Source organism: Podarcis melisellensis (genome assembly GCF_964234715.1).
Source record: "Podarcis melisellensis genome assembly, chromosome: 14".
In the NCBI taxonomy this organism is placed as follows: Eukaryota; Metazoa; Chordata; class Lepidosauria; order Squamata; family Lacertidae; genus Podarcis; species Podarcis melisellensis.
Genome location: NC_138546.1, coordinates 23,800,618 through 23,816,014, shown reverse-complemented (window position 1 = coordinate 23,816,014; position 15,397 = coordinate 23,800,618). Strand labels below are relative to the sequence as shown.

Genomic DNA, 15,397 nt, shown 5'->3' with positions numbered 1-15,397 from the left:
CACTCAATTGCTCAGGACTATTTTATGCTGTGTTGCAATAGGGACAGAAATTATATTTTCCAGGCAAATTCTAGCTGCCTTACCATTACTATTATATATATACTAAAGTATGTTTGCAAGGACAGCAAAGCACCATTTTATATGCACTGGGGTCTTGAGTTTGTGCTGCTTCGTAGAATAAAATATCCTCATTGTGTATAGATTCGTAGCACTGGCACACCTAACTCAGTATTGCCAGCACTGGCTGGCAGCAGCCCTCCAGGGTTTCAGGCAGGGGGCATGCCAGGGATTGAAACAGGGATCTTCCATATGCAAAACTGTTGCTGTGGCCCATTCTTCAGCTGAAGATGAGGGCTGAGGGCATGAACCGGCAGCCTCATGCCAAACATGGGGACCTGAGGAGGGGTTTGGAGTCAGGTGGCCTCCTGCATGTGTTTGGGCTTCAGATCCCAGGGCAGCAAGAGGGAATGGGCAGAACCAGGGAGGATGATGCATTTGGAGCCCGTGTGCTTGCAATGCATAGAACAGACACTGCATTTTGAAGGTTCTGGATGCCAGCTCCCTCTTGGTTGAGGAGGATGCCCTAAAGTGCCTCTAGGCTGCTCTGCTTTGTCCCCTACAGCTAACAATTTATTCACAGTGCTTTAATTCAGACTCTAGCTCGGAGGCATCATTTGCCCCCTGCAAGATAGAACCCATCCATGCTTCTACACCACTTTGCACAGTGTCAGGAAACCAGCCCTGCTTCACCTGACAGCTGGAGCTGCAAGTCTCCAGTGCATCCCTGACTGAGTGATGCTTGACACAGAATTCAGCATCCTTAGAGTCTTTTGTTAGAGCTCTTATGGCTCAGGAAAAAAAGCTTGCAAATATGTGGGCAGAGAGCGAGCGAGAGTGGTCAGTGTGTGTGTATTCCATTATTTTATTTAAAAGCAATTATTTATAGGCTGCAAATGCTCCCATAAGACATTCCTCATTCTCAACCTTAGCTCAAGGATGTTATGTGAGAGACTCTTCATGCAGTGCACAGTTAACCTACGGAACTCTCTCCCACAGGAGGCAGTGAAAGACACCAACTTGGAGGGCTTTAAAAGAGGATTAGGCAAATACATTGAGGAGGGGGCTGTCAATGGCTACTAGCCATGATGGCTACAATCTCCCTCCATAGTTGAAGGTAACAGTCCTTGTGGCTTTCTCACTTTATGGGCCCTTGGCCTGATCCAGCAGGCTCTTCTTATGTCCTTACTCCTTGCCTGAACTCTGGAGAGACACTGCCCATCAGGGTAGACAAACGTGAGTTGGGTGGACCAATGGACTGAGGCAGCATAAGTCAGTTTCTTATGACGTTTCATGTGACATTAAAACACTGCTACAGATCAAAACGGCAAAGCACAAAAGCATGGCATCAGCCTCCATTAAGACAGCAGCCAGCAAAATGTAGTGGCAATATGAGGCCAGCACCACACCACTCTGTACTGTGTATAGCTCTGAATTTGTGTCTATGAGAAGTAGGATACATTGCACACAACTGACAAGTAGATACAAACCAAATTAACTTGCACAATTCACAGCCGGGCCCAGGAGCTGTTTATTGGAAGTATCTGCTGCTAATTCAGTTATTCCTAGGCTAACGTAGGAGTGCAGCCTTGTGCTGATTTTGACACCTGTCGCAGAATGAGGCAGTAAGAATATAAGGTTTCCCCTGCTGGATCAGGCCAAAGGGGCCCCATCTTAGGCCAGCCATTTTGTTCTCACAGTGGCAACCAGGTGGGAAGAGGCCCTCAAGCAAACTGGCAGAGTCTTGAGACAGTAGAATGGACTGGAGTATCTGAGGAGAGATTGTGGGATCACTGTTTTGATGCTCCCCTATACTTTATAAAAATATAATTTCAAGTAGAAACCTAGCATAGCCACGAGAAGCTGTACAGGAACCTCTCTCCCTGAGGTGCTAGCCCCCATTCCTTCACATGGATGATCCTGCTGGGAGTCCCCATTCCACTGTTGAGCAGCTCTTAACTGTCAGAAATTTCTTCACATGTTTAATCGAAATCTCCTTTCTTGTCATTTGAATCCATTGTTTCTGGACTGGTCCTCCCCTCTGGAGGAGCAGAAAACGAGCTTCCATCACTTTTTATGTGACAGCCTTTCAGATATTTGAAGATGGCTATCATATCAACTCTCAGTCTCCTCTTTTCCAGGCTAAACATACGCAGCTCCCTCAGCTGTTCCTCAAAAGGCTTAGTTTCCAGATAATCTTGGTCCCTCCTCAGCACAGCTCCCAACTTGTCAACATCCTTCTCAAATGGTGGTGCCCAGAAGTGGACACAGTCCTCCAGGTGGGGTCTTACCAAGGCAGAATAGAGTGACACTATTACTTCTCTTGATCCAGACACTAGACTTCTTTTTGATGCAACCTAGAATTGTATGAGGGATGCGGGTGGGGCTGTGGGTTAAACCACAGAGCCTAGGACTTGCTGATCAGAAGGTCGGTGGTTTGAATCCCAGCAACGGGGTGAGCTCCCGTTGCTCGGTCCCTGCTCCTGCCAACCTAGCAATTCAAAAGCACGCCAAAATGCAGGTAGATAAATAGGTACCGCTCCGGTGGGAAGGTAAACGGCATTTCTGTGCACTGCTCGGGTTCGCCAGAAGTGGCTTAGTCATGCTGGTCACATGACCCGGAAGCTGTATGCCAGCTCCCTCGGCCAATAAAGCGAGATGAGCACTCCAACCCCAGAGTCGTCCACGACTGGACCTAATGATAAAGGGTCCCTTTACCTTTAGAATTGTATGAACTCCACCCCCACCCCCGCTGCTGCACCACACTGTTGACTCATACTTGTGGTCCGCTAAGACCCCTCGATCCTTTTCACATGTCACTGCAAGCAACTCTCCCTTCCTCTTCTTCCCTCTTCCTGCCCCAAAGGAAGGTCAGAACTTTTCACCTCCTGTCTCCCCTACCTAAGTAGGGCTGTGCAATCCATCACAGGAGACGAGTAGAAACAAGAAGCTGGGGAAAGTCACGTTTGCCGCGGCTGCTCCAAGAGGGAATGAAGAAAAGAGTGTTTGTGTTCTCATCCAAATGTATTTGCCGACATTTCTGAGAAGCTGAAATTAAAACATGGTGGGGTGGGGCTGTGATCAGCAGCTTTAGAATATCGCAGATGGTCCACAGTGGCCTTGCCAGAATTAGGAAGCCGTTTCCAGCTAGTTTTGACGTAGTTCTAGAAAGGCAAGCTGCACATTGGTTCAAAGGTTGGTGGCACCCAAAGGTCAGAGGCAGCCTTCAGCCTCTCCTTGCCCGCTGAGATCTCCATCCCACAGCCTGCCTGATAACCGGACATCATTCCCTTTTCCTGGGCATTGTATATATTGCAGAACACATTGAGGAAGCCAGCAATTTTGTGCCTCCTGTGCGGAGAGGGGCATGCTATGTGCCAGCAATCTGTGCACCTGGAAACAGCACATTGTTCAAAGCTCATTCTAAAATCCTCACATCAAGATGAAAGAAAGTGTTTCTATTTATGCGACGCCACCAGCTCTGCTGAAAGCAGGCTTTGGAGATCTTCACAAAGGCCTCTTCCAGCAAGCAACATCCTCCGCGTGATCATAAATAATGTGGGATCGCCTTTCTGGGCACATTCCCAATATAACTGAAAGGACGTGGGAGCTCCTTCCACATGGCTTCCAACACCAGGCAGGTAATGCCTGGAGGGAGGAGTTATGGAGGACCCAGTTCAGATGCTTCCCAATGCTGCTGGCATTCAATAGCCTTCCATGGAGCTGGATATCTTGCCTTGGAGCACCCCAGCAGCCACACCCATCATTTCTGATTTTGGGTAAATTTTACTTGTGATTCCTGCATTGCAAAGAGTTGGACTACACTCATGCACTTACATGCACACACACAACACACACAACACATGTGTTTGTAGGTTTTTCATTTTCTTTGGGTTTTTCATTGCTTGGTTTTCATGTTTGTATGTTTTTGTATATTGCTTTGGGTCACAATTTATTTTTTAAAAAAGGGACTGTCAAATGCAGATCATGATACAAGACTTGCTGGGCTTCCAGAGCCAGTGTGGTGTAGTGGTTAGAGTGTTGGACAAGGACCTGGGGGAGACCAGGGTTCAAATTCCCCAACTTGGCCATGAAGCTGAATGGGTGACCTTGGGCCAGTAGCTGCCTCTCAGCCTCATCAGCCTCTCCAACCTCACAGGGATTAAATGAGGAGTGGGGGACCATGTACATGCCATTTTGAGCTCCTGGGAGAAAAAGGGTGGGAGATAAATGAGACAGACAGACAGACAGACAGACCCTTGCAGCACCTAACACAGAGGATGCAAAGGCATCCAGGGATTTCAAGGTAAGCTCCTGCCATCGGGACGGAGATACAGGACGATGAAGACAAGAAGGAGCCGTCTTAAGAACAGCTTCTTCTCCAGAGCAATCTCGGCCCTGAATGGGAAGCCTGGACTTTGAAAGTCATCTAATCTTCCTTGCTGTATTATACTGTATTGTTTTAATTAGTGTTTTTATAGTTGTTTTGATTTTGTGTGGAGTGCCCTACCTGGGTGGATGGAGCAGCCAAGTAATTTCGTTGTCCCCGAGAGGGGGAAATGACAATAAAGATATTATCTATCTATCTATCTATCTATCTATCTATCTATCTATCTATCATCTATCTATCTATCTATCTATCTATCTATCTATCTATCTATCTAAGCACCACCACCACCTTTGATACCACTTTCTTTGACTCAAAAAATTGTAGAGGGAAATTGTAGAGGGAAGTGGGAGGAAGGAGAAAAGAATAATATGATGGATTGAGGAATATAAATGTAAATGTTGGGGGATGGTGAGGAAATGGTGTTGGCTTTGGTACATTTGTATTGTAATGTAATATGTGAAAAACCAATAAATAAATAAATAAATAAATAAAAACAGGAGAGAGCAGTTTAACTTTTTTTTAAAAAATAATAATTGTAGAGTTGGAAGAGATCTCAAGGGCCATCCAGTCCATCTCCTCTTGCAACGCAGGAGGATTTCTTCCCTATGTCCCTGCAGCCACAGTTTCTGATATCTCAGCACAACCAGCAACGAAGGAGGATTAGATTTGCTCTCCAGGGCTGCCTTGAACCCAGGGCCAGTGGCAGTCTGGTAGAAGTCTTTGCACCTTGGCCTGAACTGCCTACAGTTTTCATCTCCTGCTAGGATTCCTGGCAGGGCAGGAAGCTGGGGGCTGGCTGTGCCACTGCTCTCTGCACACACCGGACTGAGACTCCTTCCTCATGTGGCATCTGCAGTTCCTGTATTGCAGGGGGCTGGACTAGATGACCCTTTGGTTCCCTTTCCAACTCGACAACTCTGTGATTCTATAAAACCCCTCCTGACCACACACAGGCACAATGGCTCTCTATGGAACCCAAACACCAGCTTCCTTGCCTGGGTCCTTTTAAGACAAACACAGTTCTCAAGAGCCAACGCAGACAGCTTGTCTTTTGCTGTCTAAACCTGCCCTAAATAACACCTGACTTTGGCATTCACGAGGCAAATTGGGTAGAGAGAAGCAAATCCCTCTCCAATTGTTCCTGGAACAAGGGGCTGCAGAATAAACAGGCCGTTCTGTGTTCATATGCAAAGCCCTGTCCAAAGATGCAGTTTTCATCTCCCCCTCCCTTTCCACGGGCCAATTCCCTTTCAAAGCCTGACAAACGCCAATGAGGCTCATTGCAGAAGCTCATTAGCAGAAAGATCTCTGCCCTTTCCCCATCCTGGATACACACACTGTGGCTGACACTGTTCATAACATCACAGCAAAAGCTTTTGGGAGCAAGAAAATGTCACCATCTCTGCATGTTTGTGTGCATGCACATATAAATTTCTACCTGCGTGATTCTAAAGTACGTTGTGTATGCGACTCTAGGCTGCATCAACTGTCTAGATCAAAGGGTGTAATAGTCCTGCTCTAGTCTGTCTTGGGTAGACTCCACTAGAGGACTGTGCCCAGTTCTGGGCATTGCAGTTTTAGGATATTGACAAGCTGGAAGGTGTGCAGAGAAGGGAGACCAAGATGACAAAGGGTCTGAAAACCAAGCCTGATGAGGAACAGTTGATGCTGTTTGGGATGTTGAACTTGGAGAAGAGAAGACTGAGAGGTGGCAGGATAGCCACTTTCAAATACAGTACAGTAGTACCTCAGGTTACATACGCTTCAGGTTACATCAGTGGCGTAGCATGGGTTGTCAGCACCCGGGGCAAGGCAAGTAATTTTCACCCCCTAACCCGTGGATTTGCGCCCCCTAACCCTAACCCCCAGATGTTGCACCCGGTGCGGCCAGCCCCCCCTGCACCCCCATGCTACGCCACTGGGTTACATATGTTTCAGGTTACAGACTCCGCTAACCCAGAAATATTACCTCGGGTTAAGAACTTTGCTTCAGGATGAGAACAGAAATCGTGCTGTAGCGGTGCGGCGGCAGCAGGAGGCCCCATTGGCTAAAGTGGTGCTTCAGGTTAAGAACAGTTTCAGGTTAAGAACGGACCTCCGGAACGAATTAAGTACTTAACCCGAGGTACCATTGTATATGAAAAGCTGTCACAGGGAAGGTAGAGCAAGCTTGTTTTCTGCTGATCTAGGGGAAAGGACCCAAACCAGTGGATTCAAATAACAAGAAAGGGAATTCTGACTAAACATTTTTTTGGGGGGGATTCTGATGGTTGAGAACTGTTCCACAGTGGAACGGATTCTCCGGGAAGACAGCCTTTGGTCATCTCCCCGCATTCCCCACCCGACAATTGCTTGGTTGGCTTATCAATTGGCCATTACTGAAAGAAAGAAAGGGAAAACCCAGCAGATGTTTTAATCAGTCCTGTCTCTTACCAATTGGTAGCCTTCAGTCCGGGACTGATGGGAAAGGAAATAAAACTGACAGGAAGTTTTATCGCTATGTCAATCTCCAAACCCGCCTCCCTCCTCTTCCCAGCCACAATGGGCAAAGTAATGACTCTTGGGTATAGCCGACTTCAACGCTAGCAGCTGCCGTGAGGGGGGGAAAGGTCATTCTACCCCACTCCCCACACCAAAGCATCGCAGCTTAACCTCTTTTAATGGACAGGAGCAATGCTGGCATCAATATTTGGGGGGGGGGGGTTTGACTTGTGCAAGGCACCCTCCAGGTGGATCCATAGCCCGGAAGAGAGGAGCGGGTGTGCAGGCAAAATGATCTCAGGCTGCCCCCTCTGGCTTTCTTGGCTACTCTGCATACAAAGTCACCTGTCACTTGGGGGCAGCCATTCTGGCAGACTGCCTCAGTGCAAGAGAGATGGGGAGCAAAGCCCATTGCATCACCTTTGCTAAATGAGGAACCTCCTGTCCCTGAACTCTTGCCCCAGCTGGCCGTGACAGGAGCAACTGTTTAGAAATCAGTGCCTGAGTTTAGAGTTGGATTTTCTCCTTCCCACCCAGTCCTTCTCCTCTTGTGTATCATATTGTTGTTGTTGTTTCTGTTTCAGCTTGCTCCACACTCCATGTGACAGCCCTTCTGATATTTGAAGATGGCTCTCATATCCCCTCTCAGACTTAGAATCAGAGCTGGAAGGGACCACGAGGGTCATCTATTCAGGAGCCTTTTTGCCCAATGTGGGGCTCTAACCTGGGTCTTCTCTTATCCAGGCTAAACGGTCTCGGCTCCCTCTGCCATTCCTCAAAAGGCTTGGTTTCCCGACCCTTGATCCTCTTGGTCTCTCTCCTATGCCCACCTTGGGTTATGGATATGGGTTATGGATATGCTGGATATGGATATGCTGGTTATGGATATTATGGATATGGGTTGGGTTATGGATATGCTGGTGCTGGTGCTGACAGGAAGGAGGTTAAAGACCATTTTGAGCAGATCCAGCACCTTCTCTGCCTTGGCTTTTAAGAAAGAGGGTCTTATCAGACAAGAGTCAGAACACCGCTGATGTTTAAGTGTGAGGGTTAGAGGAATTAATGCCTCAGAGGTGGAGAAGGAGGCTGAAGTAACAGGAACATGGAGACACACTTTCAGAGCAAAGTCAACTCCCAGGTGACCTGGAAAAGTACCTTCCTCCCCCTCCCACCATCCGTGGCCCATTAAACCTGGAGCAGCTGAGCAACTTTTCCTCCAATCTAACACGCAGCACTTTGGCCAAATGGCAAGGCAAGCAAAGAGGACATCAGAGATGGAAAGCGGCAAATTGACGAGGTAGCCTCAGCCCCCAGAAATGTTCCCTGGGCCCCAGAGAATAATCCCAGTTGTTAGCCTGGAGCCCTCTCCTCCACACATCCCAATGGTACATTCATTTCGTGATGATGCATGCAATGCAAATGGTCAATCCTGAGGTTAAATTGACATTCAGGGCCCTGTGCAGCCCGAGATTAATTTTTTTCAAGAGGGAGAATCACATTCTGCTTGCAAAAATTGCCTTTACACTGTGTGCGGAAGTCTCCAAAGCCAGAGGAGAGCTCAGCACTTTTCTGGCAGTGAAAAGGCAAGGTCAGGTTCCCCTTTGTATCTCTGATTGCTAGCAGAAGGAGAATAAATTATGCCAAATGTGTGCCCCATTTGGCCTGACTTAGATGGGCTGCAGAACTACAGCCATTCTTTGCACAGGGAGGAAGTTTGGGCAGAAGGCCCATAGCCCTGATTTAAGTCAATGGGCTCAGCTCAACACAAATAAACTTGGTTCTCAAATCAGAAAGGGATGTTAGGGATGTTGAGAAGGCAGCAATTTCTGTCCTGTCCTGGGTTCATTGCAGTCAGTGCTGTTTCTGTTCAGCTACAGTTCAGCTTTGAATCAAACCTATTGCAACTCTCTCACTCTCCACTACAGATGAAACTAATGCAATTACTTAGGGTATTAGCTTCAGTGCATTTCAGTGGAAGGCAAACGTCGAAAACAATGCAGAAAATAATGTAATCGTTTATGTAACATATGCGGACTACAGAAACAATAGAATCATAGAACTATAGAGTTGAAAAGGACCCCAAGGGTCATCTAGCCCAACCCGCTGCAATGGAGGAGTCACGGCTAATACTGGAAATATTGCTGGCTTTCCCTTGCATGGTTTCTGTTCAGACCTCAGATGAACATGCACACTGCAGCAATTTCAGTAGCCTGAAAAGGAAACTGCAGGCAAATTAGGATAACCTCTCTACAACCCAGAATCTTCCTGACCCTGTGAATTAGATGATGGCAGACATCCGAAGCCAAGTTGCTACCTTGTATGAAGAACACAAGCAAAGCCCTTCTGGATCAGGCCCATCTAGTCCAGCATCCTGTTCTCACAGTGACCAACCAGATGCTTCAGTAGGAAGTCCTCAAACATGACTTAAGTGCAACAGCAGCACTCTCCCCTTCTGTGCTTCCCAGCAACTGGTATTATTACTCAGAGGTAAACCGCCTCTTTGTGCATCCAACACACCCAGAGCAGCTCTTACCCCTTTGCAGATGGCCACTGCTTCCTTGGACATAGATTTTGGATAGGCTACATTGTGCTCCATGATGGACTGGAAGAGTTCGTCTTCATCTTCACCTTCAAATGGTGCCTACAGCATTGGGGAACAGAAGGAGGAAAAGTTTTAGGGCTACTCAGTTCTGGTGCGCTGCAATCCATTTCTGTATCACAGAGATAGGCAGCTGTCTGCAGGCCATAGAACTGACTTTGCCAACCTGATGCCTTCCAAATGTTTTGGATGGCAGCTCCCATCAGCCCCAGCCAGTGATGGGAGTTGTAGTTCAAAACATCTGGAGCTCACCAAATTGGTGAAAGAAGGGCAGGTAATAGAACGGGCAAAGTAAAATGTAGTAAGCAGACCAGGTGGCATGTACATGCTTCCCCCTTCTTTTTTGCCCAGACTTTCTCCAACTGATGCACCCTGATCCTCCTTAACCTTTCCTTTTCATTTCTCCTTCATCTCTTTCCCCCTTTTCCCTTTCAGAATTCAAGTCTACAGATGGCTGCATAGTTTGCAAAGCTCCTAATGACAGTCCTAAGTGCTTACCCAACGATGCTGCTGGGATTCTACCCAGAAGCCAGGCAACCAGCACACAACTCCCATTTATTGTGATGCTGTGTACGGCTTCGATCCCATCCAGACTTGGAGACAGGCTGGGGGTTTGGCTGGGGCAAGACACTGATCACCAGCCCTCAATCCCCAGCTTGAAAGGCTGTTAGTCTTTGCTTCACACACTCCCCCTTCCACAAGCTCAACCAAACAGGCCATTCCAGAATCTGGGTTGTGCTCAATCCCTTGGACCTCACTGAAAACCCCACAACCTCTGCCCCCCCCAAAACCCCTAGTCCGATTTCCTTACCTGCCCAGCCAGCATTTCATAGAGAAGGACACCAAAAGCCCACCAGTCCACTGATTTCCCATAGGGCTGGTAAGCGATTATCTGCAAGACATTGATAACAACATCAGAGCTACAGGATTACACACACACACACACACACACACACACACACACACGGATTTTGGCCCACTGTCTGTCACAAGGCAAAAATTATTCTAACTGTTGCAGCGACAAGCAGATTTCCTGCTGACTTCCCAGGGATTGCAAACAAACACTAGGATTAGACACTTATCAAGAAAGACCTGAGCCATTCCTGAACCTCCAGCCTCCTTTCTTGTGAAAGACCAATGGGCAATTCACATCCACCGCCACTGCAGCCACACAGTCCACCATGCTGCCTCTGCCATCAGCATCAGTGCCGATTTCCGGCAACATCCCATGAAATCTCACGAGATCCATCACGCTCCATAAGATCTTGTGAGATTTCGGCGAGCTCTCGCTAGAAATCGGTGCTGATTCTGGTGCTGCTTCTTTGCCGGTGGTGGAGCTGGAATGGGTGCGTCCAGTGGCGTAGCGTGGGGGGTGCAGGGGGGCCGCCTGCACCGGGTGCAACATCTGGGGGTTAGGGGGCACAAATCCACGGGTTAGGGGGCGCAAATCTATGGGTTAGGGGGCACAAATTACTTGCCTTGCCCCGGGTGCTGACAACCCATGCTACGCCACTGGGTGCGTCACCCATGGGGGCACCACCTTGGGGACTTCCACTGCCTGAAGCCACTGCTTCAGCCAGCTTCATGGCCAGCCCTGTCATTTGCCCACCTGCCCACAAAACTGCGTGCTTCCAGACTGCTGCTGCTTCTTGGTGTGATTCAACCACATACTAGCAACTCCAGGTTTTACAAGTATTGGTGATTGGGAGGTCTTGTGCAAAACCCCCACTTTCCCCAAAGAGTGGACTTTTTCCAATGAGAAAAGTGACAGTGAAATGCATTGGAAAGTGTGGTATGAGTACACTGGCTTTGATGCAAAATCGTCTAACCTCCCTGCAAGCAAATCAGAACAAATGCCCAATAAGCAGGTCATCTTGGATCATGCAATATGGCAGGCGTTTCTATTTTCTGTTTAATTTCATCTCTCTCTTTTCTGTTGCAATGTATCTGTGGCATGGTGCTGCCTGTCACATAAATTGCAATATGGGTGTTCATGTAGGAAATGTTAATGCATCACAATATGATTTTGAAAGGGTGAAGGTAGGAGCTGGAGGTGGGCGAATGTGAAAATCCACTGTGGACAAATGGTTGAGTTTGGGGAGGTTGCTTCAAGTGCCCACAGAGGATCCCCATTTCCTTGCCATTGTGCAAGGAAGTTCCCATTGGGAGAAATATTGCCTCTTTTCGAGAGAGAACTAGAGTACTCCATGCAGCTGTCAAACTCTTGTGCCCAGATCAGAGCTTTTGGGCCGCGATGAATGGTCTGGGAGAAGCTTCTCTTGGTGATGAAGACGATTGAGGCTGTGTATATTTTTCAGCAATTACCGTGCGATTTGCATTTATGTTTGAATATATGAATCTTTTCGGAATAGAAATCTGTAATTAGGATGAATAAATGACGAAACGGTTTTGCATTAAGTAACAGATGGCAGTGCCTCAGGCTTGTCAAACCCCATACGCTTAAACGAGGCAAACAAATGGGGGGGAGGCAGAGTCCTTCAAAATGCAGGCTCTTCCTCCTCCTTTTGCGTGCTTTGGGGCATTCTGTGTTGGCCCTTAATAGGTTTTCCTGGCAAAACTTTGTCTGATTTCTTGCTGCTTATTTGCGATTTCTTCTCCACTTACATAACTCTCTTTTTCTGCCCTGCAGTTCCTTGGGCGATTTGTAGCAGAGACTCGGGTCAACTGCTTTGGACATCTCAAACCTTTATTTTCCATTATTTATTCATCACATTTACCTCCCATCTCCTTCAAGGAGCTCAAGGTGGTGTACGTGGTCCTCTGCCTCCCCTCACAACAACCCAGCGAGGTAGGGCAGGCTGAGAGATACTGGCTGTCCCAAGGTAACGGCTGAGTGGGGAGTTGAACCCTGCAGGTGTTGGCAGGGGGAGGCCTCAATGAAGCTCAGGAGCAGGGCTGGGAGAAGGCAATGGTTTCCATTCCATCCTCTGTTTGTTGCATGCGGCTTTGTTTCTGTTCTGCTGCAGTCCAGCTTCTGATAAAAACAACCTTATTCATCTCCCTTCAGCATTCCCTCCATCAATGCTGAGCTGGACAGGTGTATTGGCAAGGCAACTATGGCAATGGCTCACCAGGCCTGTGTGCTGAGCACACTGCTTTATGGAAATGAGTCGTGGGCAGCTTACAACTGTCAGGAGGGACACCCCAATGCCTTCCACATGCACTGCATCAGGAGGATTTTGGGTAACACAGAGCAGCACAGAAGTCCAAACAAAGATGTGCTCTTCCAAGCCCACATTACCAGCATGTTCACACTCCTGTCTCAGGAACATCTTGGTCATGTCTACAGAATGGAAGATCCCCAAGGATATACATTATGGGGAACTGGCTTCAAGCACCAGGCCCATTGGCAGACCAACTCTGCACCACAAGGATGTTTGCAAATATGACATGAAGGCTGGCCACATCAGCCCTGCCATGTGAGGATCCCTTGCAGACAACCACAGTCCCTGGAGAGACAAGTTGTATATCCATAGCAGTGACCAGAGGAGAAACAGCTGTTGGGAGGAGCTCAGAGAGAAGAAAGCCATGGTGCATCTGCAGCCACAAAACTGGGCATCTTCATCTGCCCTAGCTGCAACAAAACATGTCTCTCCCACATGTCTCTATGGCCACAGCAGGCTCTGCAACCTTCCTACAGCTTGACCTCACCCCCAAAGGTGCACTCCTCCATTGCCTCCCAAGACAGACGGATGCCAACCAACCAATGGGGCAATTCTACGTAATTCTGTAATTAACTGCATCCCCCAACACCATTCATTTCAGTGCAAAGGAAGCACAATGTAAATAGGTTGGGGAATAACCAATTATGTGTCATCCACGGACTGTAAACAACAGCAGCAAATACTGATTGTATTCGCCAGATTGATTTCCGTTCTGAACATGGGATGAATAAGCGAACATCAGCAATCTCTGCTCCTGTTCCCATTGGGATTCTCCAGCTTCTCTACTCAGAAGGCAGCAGAGCTGTTTGACATTGGACTCTGATCTCAGAGGGCACCATACAACCTCTGGACTGGCCAGCTGCAAATCCAAGAAGTTTTTCTGTTGGAGTAGCAGCATGGGCGTAGCCAGGATTTTTGTTGGGGGGTGCGTGCCTTTTCTTAGGAGGGGCAGCCTTTTTTAGGATGGGGCAGAACCTCAGTTTGCTATGTATTTTATTGATTTGGGGGGCAGTTGCCCCCCGCCCCCCGGGCTATGCCCATGACCGGCAGAACAGCAGTGTGGTCCCCATACATTCATGCCTCCTGTTCCAGCTGTTTTAATGAAGCAGCTGTACTAAGTTGGACCTTCATAGAATCCACCCAGCTTAGATTGAACTGAGGGAACTCCATTGTCCAGGCCACATGGAGAGGTCAAGCAAGGATGGAGGGGGAGAGGTGTGAAGCATCATCACCTCTGCATTTCCTTGCTTGGAAGAGTTCCTGCCTCTTTTCTAGCCTTGGGGGGGAAACCAGGTGCAGATCTGCCCACCCCAGAGAAAAATGCATTAGAAGCACTTGTAGGAAATGGAGGACTGTTTGTACACCAGTGGGGTGTGAAGCTTTAATCCCTCCAAACAGCCCAGATAAAAGTTTATGGAGCTTGCTGCACTCCTGGCTGTCATTAGCACTCAATATAGTCATTTTGGCACCAAGGAGAAATCCCCAGAATCAATGAGATCAAGGGAAGGGGAAGCATGAGATGCACTCATGCTCGGAAGTGCAAAACCTGTTCATTTGCTGCAAAGTGTTATTCCTGGCCGCCTTCATCTCGGGAGCACATCTGTGATGTTGGAGGAACAATGGGCCACTCTTTTGTGTGTATCAGAACAATTATTCTCCACTGAAATGAATGAAGAGAACTGAAGGACGTGCAGTTTTGAAAACCTTTGATGGGGAGTTATAATTGCCTCTGTCTCTAGTCCCCACACCTCCAGTCTACGGCAGGGTTTGGAGTAGTTGCCTACTTGCCCACCACCACAAACCCTCCCGTCCCAAACACATTTATAGTGTGGTCCAATGTTGGCAGAGATCCCCTCATTTGACAACCTTTCAGATCCCCAGGGTTATCAGCAACCATGTTCTCCTCAAGAGCAGACCCCTTGAAATGGATGGCTCCAAGTTACTCCTCTGCATTGATTTCAGTGGGCCTCCTCTGAATAGGACTAACATGAGATCAATGAGTCGCAGAATTGTATAGTTGGAAGAGGATCCTCTAGCCCAGGGGTTCTCAACCTGTGGGTCCCCAGATGTTGTTGGACTACAACTCCCATCATCCCTGAGCTCTGGCCTTGCTAGCTAGGGGTGATGGGAGTTCAACAACATCTGGGGACCCACAGGTTGAGAAAGACTGCTCTAGCCCAACCCCCTGAAAGGCAGGAATCACAACTAAGTGTCCTTTTGAACCTGATGTTTGTCTGCAAAGGTTTGGGAGATCTGAGTCCGCGCCCATCAAGGGCGTTTTGCTGGAGCCTCACAGCACTGGACTGGAGGGAGCGTAAGTATGGCATTATTCCAGAAGCTAGGCCAAAGCTTGCAATTTAGTTAGTTCCCTTAAATATTCCTAGGTCCCTTTTGCACATTGCTCCAGGTGGCTTATATACCAATTTCGCATCTACTTTCACAAACACTGCAGTCTGTGGTTTTGTTCTCTGTTCGTTCCAAAGTAAAAACAATGAATTAAAAGCCAAGAAAACAAGCACTTTGGAGATGATGCCCAGTTGCCGACCAAGGGTGGGGGAGAGAGAATGATGGTTTGTTCTACTCTGAAAGCGCATTAATCATGTGCAGAGATCCAGCCACATGCTGGCCAGGCTCCCATATTAATCTTGGCAGAACAAGGGGAAAATAATGCACATTAGCCTAGTA

At 48.0% G+C, this 15,397-nt stretch overlaps 1 protein-coding gene across 2 annotated transcripts in view; it reads right to left on the bottom strand.

The window, feature by feature from the left end:
• PRKCB (protein kinase C beta) overlaps positions 1-15,397 on the bottom strand; it is a 184,681-nt gene that overhangs the window by 26,637 nt on the left and 142,647 nt on the right. For both annotated transcript variants that reach the window (XR_014163016.1, XM_081888979.1), the window contains exons 14-15: positions 10,339-10,419; positions 9,462-9,569 (exon numbers count right to left, since the gene is read on the bottom strand). Coding sequence is in view for 1 of the 2 variants with exons in the window: in XM_081888979.1 (XP_081745105.1) it covers positions 9,462-9,569; positions 10,339-10,419 (189 nt within the window). In the remaining variant the exon portion in view is untranslated. The remainder of the gene's footprint in view (positions 1-9,461; positions 9,570-10,338; positions 10,420-15,397) is intronic.